This window comes from Ctenopharyngodon idella, chromosome 9 (genome assembly GCF_019924925.1).
Source record: "Ctenopharyngodon idella isolate HZGC_01 chromosome 9, HZGC01, whole genome shotgun sequence".
Taxonomy (NCBI): domain Eukaryota; kingdom Metazoa; phylum Chordata; class Actinopteri; order Cypriniformes; family Xenocyprididae; genus Ctenopharyngodon; species Ctenopharyngodon idella.
Window position 1 is genome coordinate 16698488 of NC_067228.1, and position 23454 is coordinate 16721941.

A 23454-nucleotide genomic window follows, 5' to 3' on the forward strand; every position below is an offset into this window, starting at 1 on the left:
GTGTCCTGTATTCTGTTTCATGGTTATATGCTCCAGACATAGGTAGAAAAAAAGCACTGAACTGATCTGTGATACACAGGAATCTCTTAATCACAGCCTCTCATTCTCCCTGACTCATTAATCTCATATCTACACTATCTGTGTGTCTCAGCATCATGTTTAAAGCTCCTTTTATATGTGGCTTGTATGCTGAGCATTTGACTGTGACAAAGTATTCATTCCACTTATAATCATTAATGATGTTATCTGGAGAGTTACAAAGTGTTGTCTGTCAGGGGCAGAAGAGCTTGAAATTGCGAGGTTTTCCTCTTCATCATGGAGCTTTTAAGCATAATAAGCATAATAACTTCATTTGGAAAATAACAGTTTAATCTATTACATCCAAATATGCATTTGGCTTTGTCCATTTTCATCAGTCCTTCAGGAAATAAAAGAAGACATTCAAAATTATGTTCATAAATAATTGAAATAGTTGTCATTTGTATGGTGTTATTCAGAAGAATTAATGTGACACATGCATTTCAAAGATCAACCTTAGTGTGTCCCAACAGAAGCGGACCATTGCATTTGAAATAGTTGCTAATTGTTCCTGTTTTGTAGATTCATTTTTTCCCCATGTTATTTATGTTCTATAGAAAACACCCATGAAACAGAACGACATGGAGCCGAACAGAGATTTGCTTAAATGTTTAGATCCTAAAAGGAGCATGCCTATTCAGCTGACTGAACTAGCGGGATGCCAGCCTCGAGGACATTTTTCAGACATTATAATGGAGTCAAAGCTGAGTCTTATCAATTCATACTCAGCTACAAACCTTTCAGCCTAGAAATTCTATGAATAAGCCTTTGTTATCAAAGTGGAAGGTGATTGTTTGCACTCAACGACTTTTCTTTTTGCTAAATTCTCTTTTCTAAATCTCTCTTTCACCTTGGAATGCAATCAAGAATTTGAAAAAAAGAAAAAAAAAATCATTACGAAAAGAAGATTATGAATATTAAGAAACAATAAGAATAAACTGTAAATTTTGCATTGTCATTATAGATGAGAATTTAGTATTTAAAACTTTTGCTTCTCATTTTTTTAAAATCTATTCTGCAATGTAGCATAAGTGCATAAGTGTCCAAGCATTCCATCTACTGGGACTTCTTGATGCTGAGATAAGAAGCACTTACATCTTGACAATTTTGCTGGACTCTACTAATTATAGATAAGCAACAAAATCATGATGTGTTGAAACTGATATTTTACAGAATTTGCCCTCAAATTAATCTAGATTTGTATATGTGCATGGCTCATTGCCACAGCTCTTCTCTGCGTTAATGCAACAGCTTTTTTTTCCATGACAGTGCCTGCATCATCTCCTTAGATAAACAAACATCACTAAGCTGCAGGTAAACAGAACCATAGCCATGCTTTACCTAAACATACACTAAGCCTCTCCTCCAGAATCTCATTCTCTGCAGGGAGTGTTATGTCAAGGTGAAATTGAGGTATTTTTAAAGTCGCATATATTTTTCTTGCCACCAGTTTTTTGTGCGCTTAATGCAATGAGTAAATACAAAAAAATGAACTGAAAAAAGCAATTATGGAACAGAGAAATGCAGTGCACTATGTTAAAATGGTGGTCTGTGAAGTTTTGGGTTTTAGCTACTTTAGTGATTCCAGTTCTGACTCATGCAAAGTTATGAGTCACACCTGTCAACAGGGACCAAAAAAGGACCCCCCTCCCCCCACAACACCAAGTGGAACTTGAAGGAACAAGTTTATGTGTGTAGCTTGATGTAATGGCAAAGGAGGTCTTTGGAGGGTTTTAAGTTTCCTGTCTGGAATTAGATAAACAAGCCAAAGAGCCTGGGAAATGGTTCAGTGACCAAAACTCTCTGAATAAAAGTTGTTCAATGAGTATGAGCTGAAAAAAAAAAGCTTCCATCCACATCCATCTATCATAAACGTGTACTCCATATGGCTCCGGGGGGTTAATAAAGGCCTTCTGAAGCGAAGCGAAGCTATGCGTTTGTGTAAAAAAAAAAAAAAAAAAAAATCCATATTTAAACAAGTTATGAAGTAAAGAGACCGCCAGAACGCCTTCCGTATTCATCGTATGAAGAAAGTGTAAAACTCTTTAAACTCAGTTTACAAAGCTTACGCTATGCCCTACACCTTCCCTATTCAACTTACGGAAAAAATGTAACTGACGCGACGCCAGTTTACACTCTTCGTAACTTGAATATGGAAGGCGGTCTGGCGGAAGCTAGATATTTTACTTTATAACTTGTTTAAATATGGATATTTTTTTTTTTACAGAAACGCATCACTTCGCTTCAGAAGGCCTTCATTAACCCACCGGAGCCGTGTGGAGTATACGTTTATGATGGATGGCATTTTCTTCAGCTATCCATATTTAAACAAGTTATAAAGCTCGGATTCGTCAGGATATTTATTAATATTTCTCTGATTATGTTCATCAGAAAGAAGAAAGTCATATACACCTAGGATGGTTTGAGGGTGATCTTGTGCTAATTTTCATTTGAAAGTGATCCTTTAAGCAACAGCTGATGGAACGGCAACAGCGACCAGGAATAAACTGTCAGCTACCATAGCTAAAAAACACAAAAATCGCTAAGCAACAACAAAAACGACGGCTTAACGGACTGTTTAATCATTTGACATAGTAAAAAATAAATTACATTTAAATACAAGCAAGAGAATTGTTGTTTTTGACATTAAATTACATACGGATACAATTAAAATGTCACATAACCATAAAACATAACATTTAGGCCTAATTATCTAATCTGTCACGCATTATCGACTACGGCAAATCGGCTATTCTCCCGTACCAGACGGTTACAGTAGAAAGCCAAGAAGTAGCAGTTAAATTCGCGCATGCGCAACAGAACGCCAGAACGCCGTTGTATCAGCAGCTGCTGCTTAAAGTCCCTATTGTAAAACACGATGTAATGCACTGAACTTGAAGTTTCATTAGTGTTAACTTTATTTTCCACGATTTTGACTTATTATTTGATTAATCTGCCAAATGTGACTCTTTTTTTTAATGCAACATTGGACTAAAAATGCAAAATATTAAAGACCATCTTGAGCTTTATTCAAAGCAAAAAATAAAATAAAATAAAAAATCTGACTTTTTGTCCAGAGAAGTTCACATGATCAATGTTTTGATATGGGAATCTAAAATTTTTGTTTTTATCATCACTTTTTTTTAGGCTATATTGTACATTTTCAAAATCATAAATCCGATCAATTTCACGTTGAAATGAGAGAACATTTCAGATTTTTAATGTGGTTTTAGACTTCAGGGCTCCACTGTTTATGGGAGGCTTCTGAATAATCAATACTATGACTGAACTGATGATGGGCATTGGTTTCTACCTGCCGCGATGCACTGCTGCTGGTAGGTTGGGCTGGTTCGGCGCATTTGAAAAAGTACTGCATTGAGGCAGCTGCTTACAGCTCCTCAACAGATCTCTTCTGTGGCAGACAGTGAGCGAGTGAGTAGTGAGCGAGCTCGTGCGCGCCAGCGACTGACACGCGCGGAGAGGGAGAACCAGCGTCCAGCGTCCGTTCAACTCACTTCGAGCACTGGCCGCTGTCCATCAGGACCTGCTGAAAATGATTCGGACCGTCCTCTGTTTCCTCGGATTGCTCGTCGGTGGCAGCCAAGGTATGGACGCATGATTGCGAGCATGAAAATGAGAAGTCTGAGAAAATAGACTTGGTCTCTTTGCAGAAGGGGTCTATCTGAATGAGGGGGACGTACGAGGAGTGGGGCGGATTTGTTGTGTGCTGCTTTGCAGTTTGGGCACGTCCCTTTGGAGAAAACATTTCTTTTGATAGATTAAGCTTACCTTTTATTAACAGTGCAAAGGCTCTCTTTGTTTGCACTTGTTATCATAGATTCATGTGGGGCTTATGAATTCTTGCAGACGGTTCTCGAGGTGGTCTGGAGGAGATCTATAGCGTTTGCTAGATTTAGATGGGCAATTGATTGCATTTGATCGTAATCTCAGACAAAAAGTAACTTTTTATAATTACGTATGACATGTTTTGTATGCTTCTTTTACGTAGGAAAAAACTATATATATATGCTTTCATTTTTTGTTTTATTTTATTAAATATTAATGATTCAATAAAAAACAAAAAACCGATTCATTTAGTGTAAGTTACATTGAGCAGAGTTATTTTCCTGAGGTAACCAGAATAAAGCATTTACATTTATGGGTGGAGGCGCTTTGTGCAAGTGTTAACAACAAACACACATTGGAGGTATGTAGTTCACAGCTCTAATGACTCAAGCGCGTCTTTGAACTTGACCATCAGCTTCCAAAGTCTTGTGAAGTGTGTATGTATTTTAGATGCTGGTATTTTTCAGGCGACGGCAGGTGGGGGTAGAGCGCTACAAATTAACTCATTTAGAAAAGCGCGACCACCATCATCAAGCACCGTCGATGTGTGCCAGAACAGAAATGGCATATAGCCTATCTACTCTATTGGGAAATCGTTGGATGGAAGACCGTTCCTCGGATTTCAATGACGGTTAGTTTTATCCAACTTCAGAGAGCCCCCTTTTGTTTACACAGCAAGGCTGACATGCTAGTCAACAGATAAACAATGAAACTACTGTAAATTCCACGTTGCCCCTACAAAATGACAATTTATGTCTACACTTTCATATGGAACATGATATAAGCCGCTAATGTTATCACAATAAGAACTTTGACAGAAAGGTTCCTAAAGCGTCTTGCATTTTTTGCCCATATTTATTTAGGCTAATATGACTGTGGTTTGAATGATTGATTTTAGTATTAATTTGGCGACTATTATAGCGAGCATGGGCGTGCGGGTGTTGAAATGCAGATCCAACCATTTGCGGCCTTCAAGTGGAGATTCGAACACAAACTCGGAATTTAGATGAAACCGAAGTGGCCGAGTTGTGACGTTGGGAAGGCGTGTCAATGTGAAACATGGTTTCAAACAAGTCTGTTGTGAATGATTATCTGCAAAATTATTTCATTTTCATGCTTTGATATTAAGGCACCAAGTAGAAAGGATCTTGTGGACAACAAAATACAAAGTTAATCACTCGCATTTAAAATAAATTTGTTATAGGCTACCATGCATACATAAGTCATTGAAGTGAAAATCATATAAACATAAACGTTAAATATAAAATATAATAAAAATGATAGAAAACTGAATTCTGTGACATGTAATGGCCTACATCTCAGGTGAAGTTGAAGGCAGCATTTGTGTTTAGTAAAAAGTGAATGAATGAATTTTTGAACTAAAAGAATGTTGACTCAGTCTTCTTTTTCATTTAGTCCCATTTGAAGCATTTGACTGCTTACCTACCTTAAAAAATGTCTATAGAACACGCAAAAAGCCTTTGAACGAGCATGTCATTGTTTGGACTTGCTGAACGAACATCTCGTTTGTTGCTGAATTTGAAACCGCATACTATTCTTATATTAATTATGTCTTTCTATGGCAGGAAAGGAATACTAAAAGTAGTACACTGTGCAGTTTCGAATACAGCAACTGTTATTGAACAAAATGAATGAATGAATCATTTTGTTTGAATATTTGCTGAAAGACTCAAGGAGGCATGTCTTTCCTTCAGTTTTTAATGTGATGAACTAAGAATGTTGTAAAAATGACTTATGACCATACATAAATGAAACTCTTGGCTATTTTGTTGTCTTTTTTTCTGTTGATTGAAAGCAGCGATTTAATCACTCGAAGTTGCAGATTCACACACTGCACTGTGGTTGGTTGTCTTTCCTACTTTACTTTGCTGCGGTATCCAACTCTGTACGGGGCTGGATCACTTGGTGGGCTCCCACTGGTAGTCTGTTGCTGCTCGTTTTCGTAAATTGACTCGTGCCACTCATGTAACTCTCTTTGAAAATGAATAACCTTTGGTTACTATCCCTGCAAATTGCTGTCAATGTGAACAGCCCTTGACTGATTCAATGACTCATTCCTGATGCTAAAAGACACTTCTCTCCACCATTCTGCAGAAAGGGCCAATGAAATAATCTTTTGGGGGAACTTATTCAAAAAATTCAAATCACAGACATTAATTAGAATCCCTACTGCTAGATTTAAAGTAATGAACATTTTTTTGCCCCGAGCAAGGTTGTGTCGGATATATTTATTTATACTTTATTTATTAAGAATTTTATTAAGAATGCATTAAGAATCTGTACGCTAGCTGCTTTTAATATGAGCCTAGTACTTCACAAGCATTCACACATTAGGATGTCACTCTTCTAGAATAACCACATCCCACTTTAATTAGCCCTCCTCTTGTTGTCTTAGGAAGTTTTTTGTGACTGACAGTTGCAGTGAACCTTGGCTTGTTCATCAACTTATCATCATTGAAATCCCTTGATGATATAGGCTTGTTAGAGTCAGCGTGTGATGTCAGTTCAACTGTAATTTAGCTTGATGTTCTCTCATGAATTTCATCAGTGCGCAACACCTGCCGCTTGGATGGTGCACCTCCAGGGCTGCCCAGGTGAAAAAAAAAGTACACTTCCATAATGTACTTAAAGTGCTCTATTTTCGTGCACTAATTTTGTAGTTAATATACTAAAAATTCTTCTTTAGTACTTAAGAACATCTAAGTGTACTCAACTGTGCTATTTTGTGACACCATGAATATGAACTGAAATGTCCTTTTAACATACTATCTCTGTATTAATGTTAAAAGCACATTTTAGTTCATATTCATGGTGTCTCAAAATAGCACAGCTGAGTACACTTAAGCCGCTTTTCCATCGTCTGGCCAAACGGTTCTTAGAATGGTAAGGAACGGTTCCAGTTGTGTTTCCACTGAAGCCTGGTATGGCACGGCACGATTACAAACCGTTCTCGGCCCGGAATTCTCGGCACGGTTGTCTAACTAATCGTGCTGGTAGAATGCGTGAAGTGATGTCGACACAAAGGATTTGTCACTTGTATGTTTCCTGGCTACCAGTTTCTGGCTAAGTGCTCTATTTGAGCGATGTAAACACAAATTAATAATACAATTAAAAGAATTATCTGATCACCCTCCATAACACGGCCGTTATTTACATCTCATATCGTCAGTAAGGCAACGACTGACATTCCAAAGAGCGGCCGTTACCAGCCCCAGAGTGGAAAATGAAACCGAAACCGTAACAGCTGGCCCGGATTGGCACGGAATAGAACGGTTACGCAATGAGAACCGTTCGGCCCTACGGTGGAAAAGCGGCTTCAGATGTTCTTAAGATTATCTTAAGAAGTTCTAAAGAAGAATTTTTTAGTATAAAAATTCTGGTACATTTTTTTTCACCTGGGTGTTGATAAAATTAACCGGGCCTGGGAATTTTTCTAATTTATTTTTATGGATGTCCCTCCACTTTTGGTATTCTTAAAAAAGTTTTTTTGGCTTGCTTTTTTTGTTTGCAGGATTGTTGGATTGTCTTCAGAGGGAGAGCAATTTGCTGTGCTGATATCCATTAGTACTTTAGCTCTCTCAGGTCTTTGATATTGCAGGTTGGCTCATAGCAGTGTGTGTGCGCGCGTGTGTGTGTCTAGCTTCATTGAAGCTCCCGGTGATAAATTGTGTGCCGTGCTGGTCTCAGTGGACAAAGTCTTTCGAGGTGTTAAGTGCTATAATGAAGGGATTCCTCCAAATCTCCCAATGAATGCTAACAGTGGAGCATTAATAGATTTATGCCCTGGAATTGTGTGCTGTCTGGGTGTGAATGTTTAGTGGTTTGATTAGAACGCCATAACATTCTCTCTGAGGGCATTTCTGTAGGATGTGGTTGTAAATTAGTGGAATGAAAGTGTGTGTGTGGGTTAGGATTTGCAAGTACATTTGGTCCCCACAATGTAGGCAAGGATAGTAAAACCTGAAATCACCATTACCTCCATGAGGAAAACAGTCTAATACTGTATTAATGAAAGCTTAAAGATGCAGAAAGGATTCTGAAAGGTGTAGAGTTAGGGGATAGAAAATATCATTAGATAAGTACAAACACAATCAAAGCCAATGGAAGTAGAAAGTAGGAACAGAGCCTAACTTAACCCTAATAAATCATGGTGCATTTGAAATGTTAACAAGTTCATGTTACCTTTTCTTATGTAATTGTGACAGTGTTCACTGCTTCAGAATATTAACAGCTGCTCTGTCATTACTAATCTCTAGGGGTGTAACGGTACACATATTTGTACCGAAAATGTTCAGTGTGCGTCTTTCGGTTCGGTACAAATGTGTACCTACGAATACAGAGTTATAGCCCATTAAGCACTTTTAACCACCATTTCCACCATTAATCGCAATAAGCTCTGTGTTTTGTTACTTTCGATAAGAAACAAAGTCTCATCCCTCAAATTCTGTCCATTTTATTATGAAATTCAAACAATAAATGCCGATTTATAGCTCTTTGATGTGGCGTGACAGATCGTTGTAGGCGCCTCAGTTCAAGCGGCAACGCTGAGTGTGAGTGAGTGCGATCATCTCTTTCTCTTTAATACTAGTTACAGAATCAACATGAACATCTGAAGGTATGTTGAAAGATGTAGTACAACTTACTGAAACATTTCATGTAATAGCTCAATCACTGTTTCAACTGCAACAAGATGTCAATAAAACAGCTTGTAAACAATGTCACGTAGCATTTACCTCAGAAATGCCATTCAGTGTCCACAGCTTGTAAGTACTCTTTCGCTACATATATGCACTATATTAGCCTATATATATTCATTATATTTTACTAAACCTATCTTGATTTTTGTTTAATGTATGTTTAAATCTGTCATGAAAACAAGTTATGATGGCCACTTTGTAAATGAATATATTTTAACATCGAATTGGAGTAGAAAAAGATTTAGAAGTTAATGCAAACTGCCTTATATGCAATTTACATATTTGCATACAGTGTTTATGTGAGTGTTGTTGATTATTATATCTAAAAATAAATAGCAAATAATTTGGGTTCTGTTGTTAATTATAATCTTTAATATTATAATAATGTGCAAGAAAGTGCTCCCTGTATATAGTTCACAGCATTAGCAGAGAAAGATTTTTTTATCCTTAAGAAAATTTTTATTATAATTAAATTTATTTAAAGACAGAGACACAATTTGTTCAGTAAATCACTGTTTAATTGATTAGAAAAAAAGCAATTTTATGTTTAGTTTTCTCCCTCCTGCTGTACCAAATCCATACCGAACCTTGACTTCAATACCGAGGTATGTAGCGAACCATCATTTTTGTGTACCGTTACACCCCTATAATGTCTCAAATCATATTTTGACTTCATTTAGTACAATAAAGCTTACAACATTATGACTTTTTTTATGTATATAAAAATTTAGATATACGTGCAACAGTTCAAATATATATATATATATATATATATATATATAATATTTTTTTTTTTTTTTTAAAGAAAGTAATAGCCTATTTTTATTCAGCAAGGATGCATTAAATCAGGGGTGTCCAATCCTGCTCCTGGAGGGCCAATGTCCTCCAGACTTTAGCTCCAACTAGCTCCAACACACATGAAGTTTCTAGTGAGTCTGAAGACCTTGATTAGCGGGTTAGGTGTGTTTAATAAGTGACAGTAAAGACATTCTGTTTCAAATAAATGCTGTTCTTTTGAACTGAACAGCGCAACTGCTTTCAAAATCTATAATACAGTAACAAGATGTGTTTTTTGAGCACCAAATCAGTATATTAGAATGACCTCTGAAGGATCATTTCATACTTAAGACTGGAGTAATGGAAACTGAAAATTTTGCTTTAGGATCAGGAATAATATACATTTTAAAATATATTGAAATAGAAAACAATTATTTTAAATTGTATAATATTAGTGTTTTTGCTGTATTTTTGATTAAAAAAATGCATCCTTTGCGAGCATAAGAGAGATTAAATATTCATTAAAAATCTTACTAACCTCAAACTTTTGAACGGTAGTAGTGTACATTTTCATGTATAAAAGATGTGTATAATTTCTAGCACTATATTTTAATGTATAAAGTCAAGACCTATTTATAATCATACTTACTGTCTTTTTTTAAAACATTATCTGGAAATCATAAATTAAATTAGTATTAAGTGCATATTTGTACTACTTTCATTAAAAATAATGTTAGATGTATAACCTTTTGCTAACTCCAAGGTATACTTTTTTTATTTTTATTTTTTTTTTTTGGTCAGTTCTTGCATTCCCTTGGAATCGAACCCATGACCTTGGCATTGTTAACAGCTCAATAAAAAGCAAAGCAGTTTTACAGTTTAACCTTAACTTTAACCTCTGCTTTGAAAACCTACCCAGTCTTTGTATTTATTTATTTACAATTATAGTTATCTTGTTAGAATACAGTATAATGTTAGTGCATTTTGACATCTGATGAACCAATAGAAGAGCCTGAATATACATTTAACACATCTTGATATTTGAACACTATCAATAACAGAATGACTGTTGGGAATTCTTAAGATATGCCTGTTGTTAATTCCAATTATATGAATTCTCATCTCCCATTCTCTCTCAAAGACAATTACAAGGATCTCTGGCTTCATATATCACCAGCTCTAGGCAAACTTGTACAATTCCAGTGTTACTCTCAGCCCTCCTGTGGCTCAGGGGATGAGATATCAAAAATGCTGCTATTTTTCTTTACATTTTTCCAGCCATGTTTTCTGTGATTTTTACACTACATAACAGAGCTTGGAGCATGCTATAAAAAGGCTAAAACACTAAGCTGTTCTTATGAGAAAACGCTGGAGTGTGACTTCTCTTGGTGCAGAAATTGATCGTATTATGCGATTAATTGAGTGAATAGAGTGCCACACAAGCTCGTATGGAAATGGAATTGCCCCCCGCGGGAGTTCTATATGAAAATCAATTTAAAAAGTATTAAGAGTCAGCATGCTGCTCCATAGAATAGAGTGCAATTTTACTGTTAGCGAAATGATGTTCATTATAATGGGTGTTCTCTCTCGATTGTTCTAGATAGCCAACAGTGTTCCATCCTATTAAAACCTGACGTTCTTTCATCTTGTGCAACTTTCAAACATGCTTCTGACAGTTTAAACATACAACATGGTTGGATCTTTTGCTCAACCATGGTGCTGTATGTCAGTCCTTTTTTGCAGGTACAAGATTGTAATATAGTCTCTGAAAGATATTGATCTGGTAGGCCAGTGATTGTTTGAATGATCTAGCAAGGGCTTTATGGACTTGTGGTTAAATAGTCCACTATTTTGCTTTGCTCAGTGGTTTCTACAACTGTACTATTGAGAAAGTCTGAATCTGAGACCACCAATGCATTTAAGAAATGGCTTGGTTCTCAGACTGGGACATTTTGGAGATAATTGGTTCTAGTGGACAGATACGAGAGAAAAGAGACTGGAGAGCAGTCCACCGTTTTTTCCCAGGGGCACAGTGCTGGCAGCAAACATTCTCTTCACGAGTGTACACCACATTTAGATTAGAGGACAGTGATGAATTGAGACCATAAAAAGTTAGAGAATAAAAAATGAGCATATAAACCATGCAGGCTTTAAGGCTTAGGTCTTATATATCCATATCCTTAACCACTACGAGAGTGTTACGCTATATGAGAGTTACACCAATTCAAACAACAGGTAGTCTGCATCAGACATTTAGAGGGATTATGATTGAGGGATTAAAGACAAGTGTGAGGAGAAAATATTTGTTTTAAAATGTGGGTTTGACTTCATCTGTCTTCAGTGCTCTTTAGAGTTGGAATGGAATGGAATGAAACCCTATCTATTTTCTAAATGTACCTCAATGATCTTATTGTGAACGATCTTAAAGTTTTTTTTAACTCATAACTTTTAACCGATTTCATAACTCGATCAAGCTGTGCCCTATTTCTTTCCTTTTCAATAATCTGACAAAACAGAAGAAAAGATCTGTCACTATTTCTGTGGCATTGTGACTTTAAGACAAGAAATTTCTACATTTTCCTTAGAAGATAATAATTTGTACTTTGAGACTTTATCAGACCATTTTGGGGTAAAAATGGTTTTACTGTTTTAAAGTTTAACAAGTTTTATGGTTTTTGTGATGAATGAAAGTCAAAAATTGATTATGCAAATAGATAGACATTAAAATACATTTGAGGAGTTGAGATATTCTGAGGTGTGACATGTGAAATGCTATTCTAATTCCTTTAATGCTAATTCAAAGCTTTTATGAGTTCATGTTATTTAAGAGACTACATGGAACATTTTGTACTTTTTAAAAATTAATTTCTCACACCGCAGGACCATTTAAAATTAACCAGATTGAAGGCAAAAGATGTTGGAAATAGTGAAAAACTCAAAAGAAATGTTGAGTCAGTGTGCTTTATTCTTCTGTAGCTTTTTGTGCAGACATTTAAACATATTTTAAAAAATATGTTTTAAACAAACCTGGCCTCCAACCACACGTCTGCTTTGAACCTGTAGTGTTACGATTCATTTTCTGTAATAAAATGGCATTGTGGTAAGTGTATTCAGCAATCAGCTTGCATTATCCCCCTTAAACGCAAAAGCGCTGCTTAACCTTTTTAAGAGGTGCCAGTCTATCTCCAGGAACAGTGAGTGAGTGATAGAGGGAGAAAGACCAGCAGAACTGAATGAAAAGAATGTGTGAGTTATGAAAATATTCCTCCTGAAATGTTGTACAATGAGCTTCAGCTAGCTTGGGACACTGTTCTGGGCTGCTATGGCTTATGCCTCCAAACAATGGCAATAATGAGGACCGTTGGGAGGATTTTTAACCGCTCCCATATCAACCCGAAAAACGACCATTACTGCTGAACCTAATATTGCCTGGGAATGATGCATATGTATTGTTGAAGAAGCTTGACTCAGACTCAGTCACACTCTATAGGATACTTCATATAAAATTATATACTTCCCCAAGTCATTGTGAAATGGAATATGTTTAGCTTCAAACAGAGATACGCAAAGGACATTATCAAGGCTATTTTATCCCTATGCACTCTCAAACTCTCTATGTAATTATAACCAGAGTCAGGTCTGTGTGTGCCTTTAGTGATAATGCAGTTTGACATTGGAAAGTGACCTCTAAACATATTTGCGTGGCCCCGAATTTATAAACTGCTGCAGTGACATGCGAGACGAACATCGATAGCTGCTTTTAAGGAGTAAATATGATATGTATTTCCAGAGAGAAGTAAATGAATGATTAAAGCTCTGTTTGGCCCTGCTGCCACAGTACAACCGAAGAACATTTCATCACTGTGATGAAAGCTTTCATGGCCAGCCACTGTCTTGCTGTGCCGCACACAGAGGATCATTATTTAAAGCACAGATAAGTCATATCATGTGACAGTTGTTGCTTTAATGATTAATGTACCTACGGGTCGGTGTGTTTGTGGGAATAGGGCTGCTTTTCGTAATGTTGGATGTGTTTCTGAATGCGTTACGGAGAGCTTGACGATATTTATCTGATTGGTGCTTTTTTTCTTTCTTTTTTGGCAGTAGCTTTGATTCTCACTTTCTTCTCAGTGTTGTACAACATTGCTACTTTAACAGTTTTTCGTAATCGTTTTCACACTATTTATTTATTTATTTAAATGTGATGTGCGTAAATGGTAAATTTGTGATATGGAATCATCATATTGATATAAATATTTGCCTACAGTGTCTTTTTTCAAGATGCACATGGTTCGTAGGTTCGTTAGGCAGTAAGCATGGTGTCATTTGCTATGGTAGATTTCATCACTTTATAGGTGCCAAGACAGAGAAATCATTGATTTTGATAGTGTCAAGTCAAATTTATTTGTGTATTGCTTTGGATGCATTGCTTTTCTCAATACACATCATTTCAAAGCAGCTTTACAGAAAGTCATACTATTATGTATATAATGCCTTAACATTTAACATTAAGTAAGTGTTAGTGCTGGGCGAAGTGGCTATATATAAATGGTATATATAATCGTGATGGTGTAAATGATCCTCCGGGTTTAGAGCTAGCTATATTGTATTTATTATTTTGTGTAGCAGATATAAGCATCGCAGGTACATGCCTGAATGTTTGAATGTAATGAAGATAAATAATATTAATTGGCTTTGTTCTAAGATAGAGTAAGTAGTTCTCAAAAGGAATTATTATAAAACTGGTTGTCAAAGTCTTTAATCAGCAGTCCTTTTGTGTGTGTGTTTACAAAGTAGCATTGTTCATGCTGCAGTTTTAGGTTTGCTGTAGGGCTGGTTATTGTACTTATTGAAATTTCCTGATTGACTTTGATTCACAAGATCTTGATTCGATTCTGATTTGATTTGGATATATTTCAGTTTTTATTTCAGTTTTATATTTCTATTTTTCTTACATGGCAGTTTTTCAAAGCTATTTAAAATGATAACTGTTTAAAAAGTCATTTGTTATGAGAATCGGGCTAGTCTGGTCATGCTTTATGTATTTAATTCACAAAAAAGAACTGCTTATAAGAATTGTTCATGACTGGGGCTTCACTGGTCATGTTTTTGTTGTTACGTGTTGTTTGGATTTTAGGAATCGCTATCCTGATCGTTCTAATGACGATAAGTAAATGAACAATAGATCATTTTTACCCAGACAAGTTGTGGCCACAACCAATTGTTTAAAGAGAACTTATTTTTATATAGAAAAATGAGCTATGCTATTGAATTATAATTATGATTTGGTAAAAAAAATTTTTAATTACTTGTTAACTTTCCAGTTTTAGCAGTTTTGCCATGTTTATTGTTAAAAAATGTTAGAAGATTTGAGCAAATGCAAAGCTGATCTGTCTGATATTTTAATGACAAGTCAGTGAGATACATCTTATAGGATGCAACTCCCATGGTTTTAAATTAATAAGTGGATGGCCTTTATGTTTGTGCAGTGTGTGTGTGTCCATATGAACTGAAAGTTTGGCACCAGGGAAATTATCCTCATTAACAATGGATCTGGACAAACCTGATTCATTACACAGGCTGTGTAAAGAGTAAGAGGTATCTGATGGCAGTTTTTTCCCCCTTGTCCGTTCTCTCTTGCTTTTCCCTTCTCTTTATCTCCTCGAGTGCAAATGCCTCAACTGAATCAATGCCGGTAGATCCCTCTTTAATTAAATCTACAAAGTGGGGAACAAGATGATATTTGCTTTCTAAAAAGTAGCAATCTCAAAGACCCAGCCCTACACAACTGTGTGGCTGTGACAGACGCCATACTGGGTGGAAAACTAGTGTTGTTTTCACATTGCCAAGCCTGATGGCTCAATTCAAAGTCAGCTGCAGTAAGTGATTTATTGCTTGGTTTTAATCAGCCTGCTGAAAATGCAATTAGAAAGGGTTTCCCACCGTGTGCAAATGAGCCGTCCCAAAGCCACTCGGGGACGCACACTGTTAATTAGCGGGGTAGGGCACCTGTTAGCGCTCTGTGCTGGCCAGCGCAAAGGAAAAGAGAAGGGTCACAAGGCCACAGGGAATAAGGGAAGTGGTTACCCAAGTGTGAGAGAGTGTGGCAAGGGTAAGGAATGTGTTAGTGAACTTGGCTGTACCAAAGTGGAAGAGGAAGATGACAGCTCTAGAATAAAGTGGTCGATGTGGAGAGAAAGGCCACCGGTAGGATTGTTGCTTGAGATATCAGTGCTGGAAGATGTGCTATGGCAGAAATAAATTGGAGCACTCGTGATCTTTAAGAGCAGGAGGGTGCTTGTTAGTGAGCCACAGGAGGCTTTGCTGTTAAAACGGATCAAAACAGCACAGAAAGGGGGGAGCGGTGATATGGCGAGATTAGCAGGTGTCAAATGTGCGAGAGGTCTGGTGGAAATTGGAAGGTTGCCGATGGTAGGGTGAATAAGGGTTAGGAGGAGGAAGTGTGAATGAGATGGGCATGGTGAATATGCCATGAAATGTGTGATTACCAAGGTAAAGTAGGGATGCACCGATACCATTTTTTCAGAACCAGTCTGATTTTTTTTTAAACAATGTAGAATTTCTATACCTCTGTGTGTTGAACTGATAATCACTCTTTTGTGTGTTAAACAGAATCTACTAAATACTGACAACTTCATTATAAAGAAAAACAACAAATGAAAAAATGTATAATAATAATCTATGACAAAAATACTATTATAAACTAGATTATTGGATAATTCAGCAGCAAAATTTACTCTAGAAAAATCATAATTGCATAATAATTGTATAAAATCTCAACATTATTTAGTGGGGAACAAATAAAAGTGAATAAGTATAGCACTAAATCTGGTAAAATGTTCCACATTGCTCTTTGTATTGTAAAATACATTCATGAAAATCATGTAAATATATTTATATACTATAAAATGAAAAGACATTTATTTTAAATGTATAGCACAGCTTTTTAATGAGGCAGCAACATCTGATAGATAGGACCTAACAAGAAAGGCTATTAATGAACTTTCGATGAGCAAAAATATTATAATATGAAAGGCTCCAATACAGAGCGGCACAAAACGCTTATGCGCATCCCGTGCGCAGAATAATGCGCTCGAAGCAACATGGAGTCACAGCGTGCAGTGCTTTGCATTGAAAAGTTCAAAGCACAAAGGGAAGAGATATTGATGTGTAGTGTATTATATCTATGCAATACATTTTTCTTTTAACAGTTTTAAATATAAGTTACTATACGCGTGAAGAGCAATTCATAGTGCTTTGCCTTTGTCTGTACTCCAGTGTTGTGATCTAACAGACACCCATAACATGATTTAGAAACGGTAATAAACTCCAGCAAGATAAAGTCCTTTTTTGCAAAAACCATAGACCTTATACTTACACAGATCAAGTATAATAATAGAAACATTGAATCATCTTGGAGAGAGTTTCATCATGTTGACTGTCGTAACCAAACGCAACAAGCAGTTTGAATGCTGAATGGAGAATGACTGACAGCAGCAGCAGCGGATGGAAGCATTTATGTGAACTTGAATTTAACAATTTAAATATTCTTGGAATATAGTGCATGAAAACTTTATGGTGCTTTATAAGGTCTTTGTGCCTTTTGTGGGGCTTAACAATAACGCAGTATATGCACAATATCGGATTTGGATTGGTCTCGTCTGACCGAAACCCGATCCGGTGTTGTGGCGAATTTCGACACCCTGCCAGATTATTACCCCCCCCTAGTATTGGTAGGTTTAGGAGTAGGTGTGGGGGAAGGGGTTAGGATTAGGGGTGGGGTTAAGATTAGGCAATCAGGTAGCGACTTCAACGAAGGGGGTAATAATTTGGCAGGGGGTCGAAATTCGGCACAACACCGGATACTGAGTATCGGATCGGCGCATCCCTAAGGTAAAGTAAGGCAGTGTATCAAATGGTTTTGCTTTAGTAGCTAATTTGCTTTGGACATAATGAATTATTCCAAAAATTAACATGATAATTGTTTTCATGTTATGGTCAATGTTTAAAATTGTGTAGCCTATTATTTGGTCTAAATAAATTAACAATAAAACTTTAAAACTCAAATAAATTGTTTCAAATGCTACAAGTACATTATAATGTACATTATAAATAAATAGATATTCATTTTGAGATGTGTAGCACTTAAACAATTTAAGTTAGTGTTAAATGACAGCAAAGTATGTACATGTAAAACATGTGAAATGAGCATGCACAATTAAATATCCAATTTCAGTATTTCATATAAATATCCAATATTTATTGATAAATAATGACACTTGATATGGTACCATTATATTGTGCCTCTCTAATATTATGGTGACCCAACATAGTACCTGTACCAGAACCATCCTGAAATCAAACATTGCAACTTATTATTATTATTTAAGATTTATTAAGCCAATAATTTAGAATTCAAAACATATATTGTTGTTGCCACAAAACCATGTTTATCCTCCTTGCATAGGATGTGATTGCCCATGTTAACATCTGGTTAATTTGGCTAGCTTCAACCTGAAGTGGCAGATGAAAATACCATAGGGTTTGACTAGGTGTGTTGCTTTTGATTTCAATGACAAAAGATAATTATTTCTTTTTGATAATGTTGATAAGCATATTTATTTTGCTATCCTAACCATACGACCATATTTATATATGTACAACCACATTATTTTTCCCTCCTGCCCTCGTCCATAACAGAACCAATCAAAGTTGTGTGTGTGGCTTTCTTTGCGGATCATGTGTTAAACTCAGCATATACCGTATCCCTTTGTTCTTCTTCATTTTACTTCAAATAAATTAAAGAGAGGAGAATGCTGAGCTCTGTGGTTGCCTTGTGGGTTCATGCGTATCTTTGTTTGTAAACTCTGTCTATTGAGACAGTCAATTACCAGTGTATATAACGGAGCACACTGACAATTTCATTTAAAAATCATTCCGTCATGATGAAAATAGAAAGAGAGAAACAGAAATACCAGAGCAAGTCACAGGTGGCGATGCTCGTCAGACTGATGCAAGAAAAAGCGGTTAGACCAGTACTCATTTTGTTTTGTGCTGCAGGACTCAACTCAAAGATGAACACACTAGTTTGCGACTTTATGAATCTCTGCTAATAGTTAAAGTGGGTCTGATATTAAATATTCAGGAGGTACTAATGGGAGTGCACTAATGAGCTGACTTCCCACTGAGGTCACAATTTGGAATGATTGTGATCTAGATAGAAATTGAAATGCCACCTATAGAAATCTGTATTTAGTTTATACATTTAATCATTTTAATTATCTTTTGCAGTCCAGGGTGGAAAAAATCCCAGAATGGGCTACCTATGTTGATTGATTTTTTTTTAAAAATGGATAGATCCATCTATATCTATCTATCTATCTATCTATCTATCTATCTGTATGTCTGTCTGTCTGTCTGTCTGTCTGTCAACCTACCTACATACCTACCTATCTATGAATAAAGTATCTACCTATCTATGTATCTATCCACAAATATATGCATACACTTAAAAAGAAAATAGTAACCAAATGTAACATCTAAGTTAACTGGTTTCATTCAAGTTACAAATATAATTTAAAATGGCTGAATCAACCTAAATACCTAAATTTATACTAACAAACTTATTTATCAGGTAGAAATAGCTCATTAAAGTAATAATTACAGATTGCAGTTCAACATCAAGACTAATAAGAGCTGTAGGCTTGCACATCATTGTAATCAAATCGAGCAGGGAGCCTGAAGACGTGAGCGTATTTTCACTCAATATGTCCAGAGCTCACGTTTGACTTGGGGCATATTGCAGCAGCTCATCTTGCTGACACCGACACAACGCCACCACACAGCCTCTGGGTTTCACCAGACTGAGCAACCGAACGCCATCAAATCCACATCTGCTCGGTCGCACTTTCTGAGCCTGCTCCCATATGCTATTCCTTTGTGAGTGTGTGTTTGCGTACGCTTGTGTGTTTCTTTACTGCACAAAAGAGATGAATCTCCCCTGCTGTTGGAATAGCTGATAGATTTTTTCTTGCCTTTCCCTTGTTTGCTTGTTTTCAGAGGTGCAGTCTCTCCACTCCTGAAACAGATGAGCGAGTAGTTTCTTACAGTAGTGTGAGGGAAGCTTTAGGGCTAGCTTAGCTGTAGTTATTTCTTATCAGAAGTGTGTACCTGATTCATGCTTTTGTTTTGGAAACAATGCGGAACACGCCATTGAATCTCAAGTACCACTCCTGCTAATTTATTTCTCTGCGTATTCTTCATGGCTTTCTCATTTGTATCAAACGTGATGAGACTGTAATGACATCACTTCTCGCAGTCATACATTAGAATCCGACTGTGTGGAGTTGAATTTGAGCGTGGATTTGTGTGTGGGTTTGTGCTTGTCAGGTTATGCCTGTATAGCATATATAATTTTCACGAGTTCACACTTACACATAATATGATAGAGTAAATAGTATGCGTATTTGGTGTGCTGTCCAAGGAGAGGGCTCCGAGCTCGGTATTTGCTATTTTATATATTGTGAAATAATATTACAATTTAAAATAACTGTTTTCTGTTTTTTTGTATTTTAAAATATAATTTATTCCTGTGATGGCCAAGCTGAGTTTTCAGCAGCCATTACTCCAGTCTTCAGTGTCACATGATCTTTCAGAAATCATTCTACTATGCTGATTTTGTGCTCATTTCTTGTAATCAGTGTTGAAAACGGTTATGCTGCTTAATTGTTTTGTGGAAACTTTGATTTTTTTTATTTATTTATTTTTATTTTTATTTGATGAATATAAAGTTCAAAAGAACAATATTTATTTGAAATACATTTTTTTTTTTACATTATAAATGTCTTTACTGTCACTTTTCATCAATTTAATGCTAAATAAAAGTATTAATTTCTTCAAAAAATAAAAAAATAATGTAAGCATTTGTAAGCAGTAAGCAGTATGTTTAATCAGAGACAAAGTGAATGGAAAAGAACAGTTTCCCCTTTTGTGTTCCATGGAAGAAAGAATGTTTTTTTTTTTTATTTATTTCTTTTTCACAGGAAATTATAGGGAAAAGAGGGAAGTTACGCACTGCTTGCATGTCACCCCTTAGTGGTACTTGTTTTGTATTCATTTTGGAAGTGTAGTCGAGGCAGTATTCTTCTACTCAGTGATGGTTTATATGAAAGTGTTTGGGATGGAGTTGGAACAAAATGCCTGTGAAGTGAGAGCTGTTTTCCAGTCCCCATTAGTAAACACTGCTCTCTCTCTCCCTATGATCCACTTTGCCTCTGATTAAAGCATTCACTCAAAATCTCAGGGCTCTGGCCTCCAACTGAGATTTCTGTTCATTAATTAAAGCCTTAATGTAATTAATTACCACCCAAATGAGAATTCAGGGCTTGTTTGTTAAAACCGAAATGCGGAAAGATTTCTGGTTGTTTAAAAGTGCTTCAGTTGGAAGCCAATGAAGAGGCTGTTTAAAACCCGGTTTTCTTTAGAGTAGACACAACAAAACAGCATTCCCTGATGCTTGGTCCGATTGGAATATTCTTGAATTGTATATTCATACTATTATGTAACTCTTGCTTTTTATTTGTTGACAAGCTGTGAATTATCCCTCTTATTTTTCGTGTCATACTGTTATATTGGAACATTTGATGGTAATCACAAGACGTTTCAACAATAATACCTGGTCAGTGCCATGGGTTTGGACTTCTCAGGCTGTTTAGTTGTTAAGTATGAGTTTGTTAAGGTTTTGCGTGGTTGGATTAGATAGAAATGTGTGTGAGAGGAGGGGGTGGTGAGGATTCTTTCATTATTGCCAGCATGGAAACAAATGTGATGCTGCTGTGATTTCATCAGATTACTTTTCATTCGGTCTCTGTGATAGTGTCACCGGCTGCCATCACTGCTCTATTGGGTCGTTATTCGGCACTGCTCGTGCAAATAGGTTTGTGCTGTGTGAAACAGCAAAAACAGGTGGGATTGCATCAGCAAATCAGAGATGTTCACGCCGGTCAATAAACATTTCGCTGACATAGGTGCAAAGGTATCCATATTTATTCCTTTTTTCATTTAGTTCCAATGTAGTGACAGATATACAACATCAATATTAGGTCACCCAAATGCTAGTGTATTCCTAGTGTTTATTTACTAAAAATCATTTTTAGTAAATAAACACTAATTTAAATTGTCAGTGAATCAAACTCATACAGCAAGGCATACAGTGTAGTCTGGTTCCTGAATAACTATGCTGGTTGGTTCTTTTCAGTAAATCAAACACATAAAGCTTAAGATGCGATCACATTTCGAATTGTCTTGGGTAAAATCCAGTAATTGCAATAGGAATCAACATGATTGTGAATTCCAAAGTTTTCCCCACACATATTTCACAACAGGGTCAAGGTGGTGACACAGACTTGACCAACAGAAAGCTGCTTGGTTTGAAAGTAATTTCTGCGTGAACTGTGTTTCAAACATCGCTACACTACTGACAGTAGACAATGGACCTTTTTTCCTGCGGATTTTGGCTGAAATTTTGCTGTGACCGCACACTTTTACAATTGACTTTGAAAATTAAATCAGTGTAGTTATTGACTTCAATGTTCATATTACAACATGAAGTTAAAGATATGCATTTTGTCAGTAATATTTTATAAATAATAATGAATTAAATTTGTTACCAGATTTTTTTGTATATAGTACTGTTTAATATACAGTATATTTAAAGGATTAGTTCACTTTAAGATGAAAATTACCCCAAGATTTACTCACCATTTTCTTTCTGATGAACACAATCAGAGTTATATTAATAAATATTTTGACGCATCCAAGCTTTATAATGGCAGTGAAAGTAAAATATCTATCTTCCGCCAGACTGCCTTCCGTATTCAACTTACGAAGAAAGTGTAATGCCTCTTGCAAATGTGGAAGGTGGTCTGGCTAGATTTTTTACTTTATAACTTAAATATGGATATTTGTCTTACCTTTATTATCCCTGTAGCCGTGTGGAGTACTTTTATGATGGATGGATGCACTTTCTTGAACTTCATACTCGTTGGCCCCGTTCACTGCCATTATAAAGCTTGGATGCATCAGGATATTTATTACAACCCAAATTCCGGAAAAGTTGGTACGTTTTTTAAATTTGAATAAAATGAAAACTACAAGACTTTCAAATCACATGAGCCAATATTTTATTCACAATAGAACATAGATAACATAACAAATGTTTAAACTGAGAAATTTTACACTTTTGTCCACTAAATGAGCTCATTTCAAATTTGATGCCTGCTACAGGTCTCAAAAAAGTTGGGACGGGGGCAACAAATGGCTGAAAAAGTAAGACATTTTGAAAATATTCAGCTGGGAGAACATCTAGCAACTAATTAAGTTAATTGATATCAGATCTGTAACATGATTAGCTATAAAAGGGATGTCTTAGAGAGGCAGAGTCTCTCAGAAGTAAAGATGGGCAGAGGCTCTCCAATCTGTGAAAGAGTGCATAAAAAGATTGTGGAAAACAATGTTCCTCAACGTCAAATCGCAAAAGCTTTGCAAATCTCATCATCTACAGCGCATAACATCACCAAAGATTCAGAGAAACTGGAGAAATCTCTGTGCGTAAGGGACAAGGCTGAAGACCTTTATTGGATGCCCGTGGTCTTCGGGCCCTCAGACGACACTGCATCACTTATCGGCATGATTGTGTCAATGACATCACTAAATGGGCCCAGGAATACTTCCAGAAACCACTGTCAGTAAACACAATCCGCCGTGCCATCTGCAGATGCTAACTAAAGCTCTATCATGCAAAAAGGAAGCCATATGTGAACATGGTCCAGAAGCGCCATCGTGTCCTTTGGGCCAAGGCTCATTTAAAATGGTCTGTTTCAAAGTGGAAAAGACGACGATGACGATGACGACGTCTATTTCAGGGAAGGTCTTGTGTATTTCAGCAGGACAATGCAAAACCACATATTGCATATTACAACAGCATGGCTTCGCCGTAGAAGAGTCCGGGCGCTGA

The 23454-nt window shown here is 36.3% G+C and overlaps 1 protein-coding gene across 2 annotated transcripts in view; it reads left to right on the forward strand.

The window, feature by feature from the left end:
- Positions 1 to 3433: 3433 nt before the first annotated feature.
- Positions 3434 to 23454, forward strand: part of ncam2 (neural cell adhesion molecule 2) — a 231487-nt gene continuing 211466 nt past the window's right edge. Inside the window, exon 1 of one of the 2 annotated variants that reach the window (XM_051905572.1) lies at positions 3434 to 3683. In XM_051905572.1, the coding sequence (XP_051761532.1) occupies positions 3632 to 3683 (52 nt within the window). In that variant the 5' untranslated portion in view covers positions 3434 to 3631. Of the gene's footprint in view, positions 3684 to 4509; positions 4556 to 23454 lie in introns of those variants that run through there. The other variant, XM_051905571.1, reaches the window with a different exon arrangement.